Raw genomic sequence first — 11870 nt, forward strand, 5'->3', positions numbered from 1 at the left:
TCCTACTGCAAAATCTGACAGACAGACAAGAACATCTCTAACTTCATATTCCCACAACAGATGAGCAAACAAAACAAAAAAATGTGCCAGTCAGCCTCCCTGAAGCCACCTCTTTAAAAATTATTGAAAGTTTCAATTTTCTTTCAGCCATACTATTCAATTAGTAACACATCATTCATCATTTCTTGGCCAGTAACACTGTATAATAGCTCATGGTTTTCGGAGAATTTCCTTATAGCCCAGCAAGGTAATGCACTATACAAACTCACCTAGATTAATTTTGTTCTCAAATTTCCGTAAAACCTTGTCAGCTGGAGTAGACATTTTGGCCGCACTGCAGTTGGAAGTTTGTCGATTTGCCTACAAGAAATGAGTTTAAAAAAAGAGGAATCAAAATATTATCATGCACAGATACAAATACCCTATGATGAGTATGATCACTATGTACATCCAAAATGTAGTAATAAACAATTTTAAAAAGGAATGAGTTTAGAGTCTAAGGCTCTAGCTAGCTGCAAATAGAAACCTAAGGTCCACATCATATGCTTTTTTCTTCCACTGGCATTCACTATGAAAGCACCAATACTTCCAGGAACACACTAAGGAAAGAAGCATCCACTCTATCCAGTCCTTTATTCTTTTCATGATCACTTACACACATGCCACACATCGTGCCAGGCCACCACCACCACACAGGTAGGGCTGGCTCCCAAGGGAGAGGCGAGTCAGGAGGGACATGCTGTGGGGTGCTGCTGTCAGGTGTCCAGAGAGTGGAGCCATCTCCCTCGGGTGCAGGAAGTGACAATGGGAACTGGCTTCTCAGAGCTTATGGGGTGGGGCGCTCTTGGGTCCACAGCCACCAGCTGAGCTGGGCACCCTGGGAAGCCAGCCAGCCCCAGGATCAGGTGCTCAGCCACTGCCTGGCCAGCACTTTTCCCTCCACAAAGGATGGGAAGGAGAGATGGAAGGAGTGGTTTTCCTTTTAAGTTCACAGAACAGGTACAAGTGGGGGCTGTGATGAGAATCGGCAGCGTCGGGACCATAGCCAGTGACCGTCAGTCCCTGCTCCCAAGCGGGATGAGGAAGACCAAAGCTGGTCCTACTGTATTGGTCTCCTTGCTCCTCAAAGCTTCAGATGGGTGGGCCAGGCCTCGTGACAGCAGCACCGCCTCTACATTCAAACAGGGATGCTCAGTTACCAGAGTTCAAACTAAGGAGGCGGAGAGAGAAGATTCTCCAGGGCTTGCTGTTGGGGATCCCCACACATGGTTGGGGCCTGGGCCCTATGCAGGGGCATCTGACATAGAGGAGTGTAATAAAGAGGGCCGGTAGCAGTGGGCAGGCAGCAGGGAGTGGAGGGCACAGCCTAGCCCCACGTCCCTTTCCGAATCTATGAAAGGCCCCTAGGGACACACAGTGAATAAATGACATCATTCTCTAGCTCAGTGCTGTGGCAGGGCTGCAGCTGCTTGGGACACTCATCCCCAGGTGCCTCCCGAAGGCTGCAGAGCAGAGCCTGGTTCACACTGGGAGAGGGCGCGAGACGTGTGTTCTGCCCATCACTGGGAAGTGAGGGAACAGGCCCTGGCCCTGGTGGCCGCCAGAGCTGCAGGCTCTCTGCTTGCAGCCTGCAGCTCTCCCTCTGCAGCCCCCGAAATTCATCACTCAAGCTGCTGTTGACCTTCACAAGCAGCTATATCTCTGCCCTAGAGGAAGCCAGGGTCTTCCTCAGCTCGGTACTTGTGAGGCATCTCAGGCCCATCAGGCAGGTCAAAGGGACCTGTACTCCAGGTGCGGGTGCTCTGAGTGGCACCAGCATTGTGGCTCTGGGTTCATGTCCTTGTTGGAGGCCACACTGTCCCAGGCATGCTGGTTGTCAAGGTCACCCTGGCTCCTTGCAGACAGAGCCAAGCTGTCTGTGGGGCTGCGCAGGCTCTTGCCCTGCTGTTTCTGCTTGGCCTCATTAAGAATGTCGATGATCAAGGTGGTGAAAACCTGGGCCTTCAAGTGAGCCAAATTCTGTTGCCCCTTATTCCATTACACTCCGTCACCAGGGTGCTGTGGCTCTGGGTGGTCAGCCACACAGCACCAGCTTCTCTTCTATCTACTTCATCACAGACATCCACAGCAACTTCTTCAAAAAGTCAGTTGCTGAGCATTTGCAGCACTGGCCAACTTCGGCAAATCTAGCCCGTGCACCATCTGCAGTAGTGTGGGGAGCCAGGTGCTGTGGCAATGTGGAAATCTGGTGTCCCAGGCTCTGGGGCATGCCACAGCACTTGCTGTCCACCAGCCCAGCCCTGTTGATGGACCACCCAGGGTACTGGGCTGCAATCCACACACACCTCTGCCTGAAGCCCCTTCCAGGACATCTTCAGCAGTGACATAGCTACATGGGAAGGGGAAGAGTCTGGCAGGGCCCAGGCTGGGCTGCACATGCCAGGCCAACCATGGACCAGCCATACCTGCCTACCCCCTTGCCCTTCAGCACCCTCTGTGCCAGGCTGACCTGCCCCCTCAATCCTTTTGTTAATGGCCTTTATAACAGGTTAGTTACTAACCAGAACAAAAGAGGCCATTCTATTTATTTTTCCTCAATATAGTCATTGGGATAAATTAAAATTAAACTGGTTTTTCTATTTTGAGTGATCTATACATTTAACACTTAAGAATGTTCATTCCAGAGCTGGGGAAATAGCGTGGTGGACTAAGCACCTGCCTGGCAAGCACAAGGGCCTGGGTTTAGTTCTCTGTGCTGCATGTCGGCCAGCCCAGAACCTCAAGTGTGCTGGCCACCAAAACCAGGGGTGGGGGCGCACGCCTGTAATTCCAGCATGGGGAGGCTGAGCCAGGAGGACCACTGAGTCTGAACTGTGTAGCAAGACCCTGTACCAAATAAGTAATAATTTTTTTTTTTTAAAAGAATGCTCATCCCCCTCCACTGTTTAGTAAGCAGCCAAAACCAACAGTAAATGGATTCCAATAATTTCATTTTGGGTCTAGTGTCTCAAGAATGAGACAAAGACTGAGGATAAAGTGCGCTCAGGATAAGGCTCAGCACTTAGAACTGGTGCTACACACGATTTAAAGAAATGGAAACCAACAATGGCCAGGCTACTGAACACTGGAATCTGAGAAAAATCCTTCAGTAACTCAATTCTTTTTTTTTTTTTTTTTTTTGAATGTATTTGGTACAGAGTCTGCAGGGTCTGCAGGGTCTACAGGGTCTCACTATGTAGATCGGACTTAAGTGATTCTCCAGTTTTCAGCCTCTCAAGCACTGGGATTACAGGTGTGCGGCACCACGCCCAGTCTCAGTTACTCTCAATCCTTGAATCACAAAAAGTTCCTTTAAAAAACACCCAACAGATATCATAAAGCCATACCTGTGAGTTACTCCCTCCACTCCAGGAAGAGCCCTTGGTGAGTCTTCCAACTCCATCATCCCAGTACCAATCACCATCATCATCATAGACCTCTTCTTCTTCCTCATCTTCTGTCTTATCTTCCCCCTTCTCAGTCATACTTTGGAGCTCTTCAAATAGAATGCCATCTTCTGCTCTGATTGTCTTCAAATCTGTATTTTCACTGGAAACGGCAATGTTTTGGCTTGTTTATACATCATATATATGTATATATATTCATTTATGATGTAACACACTATAAAGATATGCCAACACACACATTTGTTTCCCCTACATCTCCCACTGAGCTCTACCTTCCTAATACCAATTCTCCTGTTTGCCTACTCAGTCACTTGTTTGCCTACTCTTCACGCCCAACTCCTACTAGAAAAGAAGTATATCATATGTTGAGTCTGCTTCTCCCTTAGTGAAGTTAGACTGTATGTGATCTTCCCTATTGAATGTTTCACTCTGATCAGTGTACCAGCTCTGGGAATAAGTCTAAAGCTAAAGCAGTCTTACCTCAAATGCCCTGCCACTTTGCAACATAGAATTCCAAGTCACCCTTGTTTACAAAGGAAGACGGAGAAGAGGCTCAGGATGAAAAGAGCAAAGCTATTGGGTGTTTTGCAATCTGTGAATTCAGATCCCGTGCTACTGGATTGTCTTAGTTTTTGAAGAGAAGCTAGAAATCTGGGCATCTGCATAAAATCTTCCACTTAAATGGAATGTGGAATTTTTACAATAATATGCAAACCAAACATGTTTACAGGCCAAATTCAACAGAGGTGTTGCTAGTTTTGAATTTTCATGTAAGGCAGGGCAGAAATCCTGTAACACAAGTAATAAAAACAGGGGTTTAAGTAACATCAGATATCAATCCCAATTTATTAATTAATAGTGACTTGGGGCTCAAAACCCTGTATGCAAAGGTAGGAAGAGAACAGAAAGTCTGTTATTTACTATTACTTCATAAGTAAACTCTTCAATTACCAAAACCTTATAACTTTGGCTTTGGCTTTTGCCAAAAGTAGCATGTTTTGTAGCATCCCTGGCCTCAATCAACAGATGCTACTAGGGCACCCCCCCCCCACAGTCTCAAAAATGTCTCTAAGGAATGCCAAAGTTCCCTGGGTAGGGGAACCAAAATCACCCCAGGACAGAACCAATGGCTTATCCGCACCCTGCCCTAGGTGGATGGCAAATTGGCGCACTGTCATTGCCATTCTCTGTTCATCAGTCACTCTCTTCTTCCCACTTACATTCTACCACAAGGACATCTGTACGTTGATCTGTAATCTTAAAACTGAAAAACGCTTCTCATTTCTCTGGCTAAAGCCTACTCATCCTTCCTACATCAGCTTACTACCACTTGCTCAGGGAAATCTCTATTTCTTACCCATTTGTCTAATTATTTAATACCACTTTCCCTTGCAAGAGCACAAGATCTGCATCAGTCAGGATGGTGTTTGCAATGGTATCCTTGCATATACTGAAAACATACAAGTGACTAACCAAATCTACTTGCAAAGAATCCTTCCTGAGCTCCTGAAATAGGAGGGAAAATCCAGCTGGGATGGGGACCCTAAGCCACCAACAACTGTCAACTCCGCAAAGGGAGGAAGGACGGGTCCTCCACGGCTGCTGGCCTACCTTTCGGAGGACTCCGCGTCGTCAAACTGTCCAGGAACCACACGGCTCATCAGGAGCCGCCGATAGTCCATGTCGGAGGCCGCCCGGCTAGCAACAGCACAGAGTATGCCTTATCTGGGGCGAACCTCCACTTCACACAACAGCAGCTTTGCCTTCAGAAGCCAACCTTCAGACCACGCGCCATGAACTCTGCAAGACCCCCCCCCCGCTGCCCGGAAGTCCCGCCTTCCGGAAGCCGACCCCGCCGGAAGTTCCGCTCCAGGGGTGGAGCGAATTCCCGGAAGTCTCTCCGCCTGACAGTGCCGCTCGGGTGTGAGGCGACAGCTGTCTCGTGCCGCCCACTACCCCAGAAGTTTTCCATTTCGGCGCCGTGCTTTGTGCTTCTTCGCTCGGAAGGACGCGCCCTTGGCCCGCAGGCTGTTCCCAGGCGACCGCAGCCGTCCTAACCGCGCCGGGAGCGGCGTGTCGCCGGTCTTCGGAGGGTTGCCTGGCGCGCGCGGACGTCACACAGGACGCTGAGGCGGCGGCGGCCGGGATCCGCGGGGTGCGCGGCCCGGTGCGAGGGAAGGCGCGGTTGTTCTGCTCGCTTCCCGCCAGCGCGCGGCGGCCGAGACGGACTCCTTAGCGCGGGCCCGAAAAGCTATGGATCATGGAAGTGAGCACACTTTTACAAAGTTTGGCGCGTTTGCAGGTGAAAGAGAGATAAGTGCTTTCGAAAGGTTAGTTTTGTCGTGCGACTAAAGCACAAAGCTAGAGCGCGTAGCAGGAACGCCCTTGACGCCTCTGCAGGCCTGCGTTAGCTCGGCTTAGAATCTCCCTAATAGCCAGCTGAACACTAGTATACGTCTTTTAAGAATCCAGCATAAATTCTGGGAAGCGGGGCGGGTGAGGTAGCTCAGCGGTCCAAAGTGCCTGCTTAGGCAGGCTCAGGGGACTGTGGTTCGATCCCGGCACCACATGCTAAGCCAGCCCCACCCTCAGGGTAGGCTTAGCCGCCAAAAAAATTTTTAAAAAATAAATTCTGCGAAGAATAGAAGTGAAAGATAAATAAGCCTGACTCAAAAAAATTGACAGAGTGCGCAGTACAATTGAAGGGATGAATGACCTTGTAAACAAGTTGACACAGAGTTTTTTGCTTTTGAGTTTAGAAGACAGCATAGATTTTTCAGATCCCCTTCATGTCAACCCAGAAATACTCATCTAGAAGATAAAAAACAGAGAACTTGAGCCTTTCAGTAGTCTACCTATCCTGCTTGGCTTACATTGTTGTACTTTACTAAGTGGCCATATAGGATTGTAATAACTCCAGTTCCGCAAAAAAAAAGGATTGTAATAACTAATCCTCCAGGGGGAACTACCTGCTTGGACCCCCCTCCTGTCCCTCTCTTGGACAGGAGCTTGCTTTCTCTCAATAAATATATTCTGCTCATAAAAAAAAATTAATCCTCCAAAAGTTATTAAAAATTAAGTAATTTATTCAGGCAAATAGTGCTGTAGTTTGAGAGGAAATAAGTCATTAGAATGCAAAATTTATTTAACATTTACTGTGCAGAAAACACAGGCGGGACTGCAACAGGAGGTACAGTACTGAAAAGCTGTTCCTCACAATTATATTACATTATTTATTTATTTAGGCGGAACCAGGGATTGAACTCAGGCCCTTGCACTTGCCAGGGAAGTGCTTATTCCACTAAGCCATCTCCCCAGTCCCTACTCACAATTATAATTGGTACTTACATTAACACTTTTGAACAGTAGTGAAGACTAAAACAGTAAACAAGTCGGTACTGAGTATGTCGAGATTTGAAGACTAGAGAAATTTAAAAATAGATAAATGAGTACATGGGGAGGTTTTGAAAGAGAAACACATCCTGGTGCAGAGAGCATTATTTATTTGCAGGTAAATGAGCCACCTCTTGGTAGAGCCGGGGACTGTATTAGTAGGTAATGTGGGTGCAGGCTATGAGAGGCCTCCAGGGCCAGGGAGAATTTGGAGTGATCAGGCATCTCCATCTCTGAAAGATGAGTGTGTCACACAGATATAGATTAGTGTTAGGGGGGTAGAACCCAACCAAGCATGGATTACAGCAAGACAGGACTCTGTTGCCAAGTGTCTGTGGGTAGTGAGCTTAGAAGGATACCAGGGTCCTCCACATTGTCACTAACGCCTGAGAGAAGAAGTGTAAAAGAGGAATACTGACTTTAACAGTGCTGGGTTTTACTCAATAGTACGCTTTTAAATAGTATCCAATAGAAATAGTGTTTTGTCGGACCAAGCGCCTGCCTTGGCAAGTGCAGGTACCAGTGTTCAATCCCAGGCCCTGCATGCTGCGCTGGTCCCACCCCCAGGGTGCACTGAGCCTGCCACGGAGTCCAGGCTTGGTGGTGCACGCTTGTGATCCCAGCGCTAGGGAGCTGGAAACGGGAGGATCACCACAAGTCTGATCTGCGTAGTGAGACCCTGGACCAAATGCACACACACACACAAATAGTGCTTTGTGAAAACTAATAAATCAAGACTTTTTTTTTTTTCCCAGAACCAGGGATTGAACTCATGCCCGTGTGCTTGCCAAAGAAGTGCTTATTCCACTGAGCCATCTCCTTGGCCCATATATCTTTTCATTAACCAAGAAAACCCTTCACTTTTAGAGAATTACTGAATAATGGCCACATATTGGCATTTATCCAGATCAGTACTTGACACCTAAGTCATGGTATACTTGGACTAAAGTTTTATTTATTTATTATTTCTGTATTTTAGGGAAGGGTCTACAGGGTGTTCAGGATCTCACTACTAGATCAGACTCGTAGTGGTTCTTCTGTCTACAGCCTCCCACATGCTGGGATTATAGGTGAATGCCACCACTCCGAGTCTCAATTGCCATCTCAGCACACCCTGCGTGTGAGGCCAGCACGGCAGGCCCAGGGATCGAACCCCCAGCCTCGTGCTCCTGCTTGCAGGCTCTTTAATCCACTGAGCTATTTGCCCAGCCCTTAAATTTTTAAATTTTTGTAATAACTTGGTAAATGGCATTTTTAAATTTAAGGCAGTGAATTTTGTACCTTTTTTAATGTGAAGTGGAAGAAACTGTATACTAATAAACACTAAAATTATGTATGTGTGTGTTTTTTTAAGAGGCCTTCTATCATTCAGCAATTAAGAATGAGGACTCTTAAAAGTTTTGGTCATCATCCCTGGCAACGCAAAAGAAAAGATAAGTTTTTTTCATCACCTTCAGTTCCTGTACATTCTGAAGTGGATGTTTCTCATGAAAATTTAGAAAGCATGTCTGAACTGGATACCACCCATATCAGTGGTCTTTCTCAAGATTGCATTTGCTCAGATCTTCCCTCCTGTGTGGAAAGCAGGCCCACTTCATCTTTCTCTCAGGTGTGCATCACTTGTGGGTTCTGGAAGGTTCAGATGCGTTCAGTATTCACATTGTCCTCCATGTGAACAGTTCTGCAGACCAGTGAGGACAGTACAAGACTCTCCAGTGGGCGAAGAAGACCTGGTTCTCCAGTCCTGTTGGTGTTAGAAGAAAGCAAAATCAATGGAGTGTTAAAACAGATTATTTATAGCCTGTCATGATGTTCCAACAATGTTACTAGGGGACATGGTCATAACTGTCACAGAGGCAGGACAGTGAGTCCTGGTCTGCAGCATCCTCCAGTGTGTCTGCAGATGATTGAGTTGTCATTTGTCATTTGTGTGTGTGTGTGTGTGTGTGTACTGGGAATCAAACTCAGGACCTTGTGCTTGCCAGGCAGGTACTGTGCTGCTGAGCTATACCCCTAGCCCTGCTTCTCCTTTGTAATGACAGTGACACAACCCTGCATGGAAATGACTTCCATCCTATGTCAGGAAAATTCTGAGTGCCCTTTTTCACAAGATAGAGGTTCCAACCCTGGTCCCTGTGCTTGTCCCAAAGTCTTTGTGAGTGTTATAAATGTTCCGTAGTTGTTAGCAAGAGTGGGGAGTAAGATGTGCAGTTGCCCTTTTGTACCTGAGAAATAGACAAACACTGAAAGATTCATGTGGTTCAGCCTGTAAATTGGCAGAGACTTTGCAGGGCTGTCCAGTGATAGGATGGGAAATCTAGTTAAACTGCATTTCATAATTCTACCTATAGAAAATACTCTAATAAGACACGTAGGCCGAGGAGATAACCCAGTAGAATAAGCACTTTCTTGGCAAGCACAAGGTCCTGAGTTCAATCCTTGATACCACAAAAAAAAACCCAACAGACATGTAGGCCAGGAATGGCAAGCCTGTACCCCCAGCTCTCAAGAGGTTAAGGCAGGAGTATTGCTGTGAGTTCAAGGCCAGGCTGCACTACACTGGCAGACCCTATCAGAAAAGCAAAAAAAAAAAAAAAAAAAAAAAAAACCCTTATATTCCATTTCTTTTCTAGAAAAACTGGTAGTGGGAGGCTGGAACCTCAGGGATAAACACATTAAAAAAAAAAAAAAAAAAAAAAAACTAAAAAAAAAAAAAAAAAACAAATGTAAAACTAAGGTACTTGAAAGAATTGTTCATAATAATTAAACATTAGAAACAATGTAAATTTTCATGAGTAAAGGGCTAATTAAATTACTTTGTATACAGTAAACATGCAACCTTTAGTTTTATGCATTTTTTAAAAATGTATTTGGTACAGGGTCTCACTAGCAGCTCAGACTCCTAGTATTCCTCCTGTTTTCAGCCTCCCTAGAGTTGAGATTACAGACAAGTGCCACCATGCCCGGTTTAGTGTGTCCTGGGACAGCGCTGGGTGGTCCTGGGGATTGAACCCTGGTCCCTGTGCTTGTCTAAGCAAGCACCTAGTCCACTGAGCTATCTCGCTGGCACTAACCTTTAATTTTTTATAAATACATATATTATTGACAGAAATGATTACATCGGTCTTACTGGGTGGTAGGTGTTTGCATACTTTATGTGATGTTTAGGATTCTTTTTTATGATTAAACACTTGCTAATCAGGGCATAATATACTATATACTACATTTGAAAAAATGTGTCTTAAATTATGCTGGGAGGTTCTTGGATTTCACTAAGCACTTTATCCTTTATAATAAATTTATGGACCAAAAATAAAAAAAAACACAAGAAGCTGTCTCTGAAATTTGATGATTCATAGAATCTCAAGAAGAGTATATGAAGTATACTACAAAGGCAAATGAATAGAGCTACTTAAAAATTGTATTCATTTTTTGCAGTATTAAAGATTGAATTCAGAGGTACTGTGCACACCCCGCCCTGATTATAATTAATTGATTGATTGATTGATTGGCTCTGTGAGACTATGTTTTGCTTTGTAGTTCCAGTTTTCCCTGAACCAACTTTGTAGCCCACATTGGCCTCCGACTTGCAGCAATCCTCCTGCCTCATCCTCCCAAGTGCTGGGATTATAGGCATGTACCACTGTTTTCAGCAATCTTTTTGAGACATGCTATTGCTAAATTGCCCAGGCCATCTTCAACTTGCAGTCATTCACCTCCCAGGTAGCTGGGATTACAGTTGTGTGCTGCTGCACTTGCCTGAGTAGTGCTGTTTTATTTTTCAAATATATTATTATTAATATGTTAAAAATCTGTTGAGGTGGCATGGTCTGAATTTGTGACAAGTATAAGAAACATAAAGTCATACATCAAATGCATTTAATACATGTAACAAGTCTTTAAAAATAGGACTGATAGAGCCAATTGATTTTAATTAGAAATAAGACTATAGGACATCATTTAGGTCCACATACTTGACACAGCTCCTGATTAATGTTTTCCTCAAAAATTTTCCTGGTTATTGCATGTATAACTTAGGGTAATGAAACCTTCATCTTAGATAACATTCAGGCAACTTTGCAAATAATTCATTGGTATCAGTAATCATTACTGGAGTGGTTTTATGTATCATAAATACCAAGAGAATAGATGAACAACTACCCTAAAACCTTTAGACAAAGACATAATAAAGAATTATCAGTAAGACACTTTCTGATATGTACCTGTTACAGTCATATGATTTGACTTGAAAAAACCCCAAAGTATTAAGCATCAGGTTGTTTGTCCTTTGATGTTGTGATGTATTAGAATGGTTGTACTAAAAAACCAAATAAGCAGTGGAGAAAGATACTGGAAAACATATCCTATCTGTAGAACATAAATTCTAACAAAAGCCAGGCATGTGGGATATGCCTGTAGTCCCAGCACTCTGGTAGGCTGAGACAGGAGGATTGCAAGGTTTGAGCCTAGAGTGAGCAATTTAGCAAATTAGGGTGGCCATGTCTCAAAACTTAAAAAACGAGCTGGGGAATGTAGCTTGGATTGAAGGCCTTCAGTTCAGTCCCCCCAAATATAGATATATAGATATATAGATATATAGATATAGATATATAATTGCTTAGCAATGGACATTCACACTGAGTTTATGATATTTTAAATACTAATGCCTTTTTTATTAACAGAATGAAACAAAGAATGTAAAAAGGAAAAGTGAGTGTAAAGCCACACTTTCTGAGGATACATATAGCACACAGGACAATGTGTTAGATGGTGAGTATCTCAGTAACATGCAAAATAGAGAAACAGACTTTTTGTGTCCTGTGATGATGATAATATCCAGGCACTGTGATAAACACATTATTAAGTCTGATCACAATTCTGCGAACTAAGGCTTTTTTTTTTTTTCTGGGAAACAAATATTTAGTGATACATTGCTCTTCAGAGAAATGGTTACAGAGGCCTTTGGAAACTAAGAACACAACCATGCAGCACAGATTTGAACTAGTTTCTTACCACAGCTACCCTGTACAC

The 11870-nt window shown here is 44.6% G+C and overlaps 2 protein-coding genes across 2 annotated transcripts in view; one reads left to right on the forward strand and one right to left on the reverse strand.

Moving 5' to 3' along the window:
• The window catches only part of Riok1 (RIO kinase 1), a 36880-nt gene extending 31647 nt beyond the window's left edge, over positions 1-5233 (reverse strand). The window contains exons 1-3 of the mRNA XM_023712058.1: positions 5058-5233; positions 3387-3588; positions 270-360 (exon numbers count right to left, since the gene is read on the reverse strand). Coding sequence (XP_023567826.1) covers positions 270-360; positions 3387-3588; positions 5058-5128 — 364 coding nt within the window. The 5' untranslated portion in view covers positions 5129-5233. The remainder of the gene's footprint in view (positions 1-269; positions 361-3386; positions 3589-5057) is intronic.
• A 6263-nt stretch (positions 5234-11496) lies between these two features.
• Cage1 (cancer antigen 1) overlaps positions 11497-11870 on the forward strand; it is a 23318-nt gene continuing 22944 nt past the window's right edge. The window contains exon 1 of the mRNA XM_023712059.1: positions 11497-11609. The gene's annotated coding sequence lies outside the window, so the exon portion shown is untranslated. The remainder of the gene's footprint in view (positions 11610-11870) is intronic.

Source organism: Octodon degus, unplaced genomic scaffold, assembly GCF_000260255.1.
Source record: "Octodon degus isolate 3935 unplaced genomic scaffold, OctDeg1.0 scaffold00023, whole genome shotgun sequence".
NCBI classification, from domain to species: Eukaryota; Metazoa; Chordata; class Mammalia; order Rodentia; family Octodontidae; genus Octodon; species Octodon degus.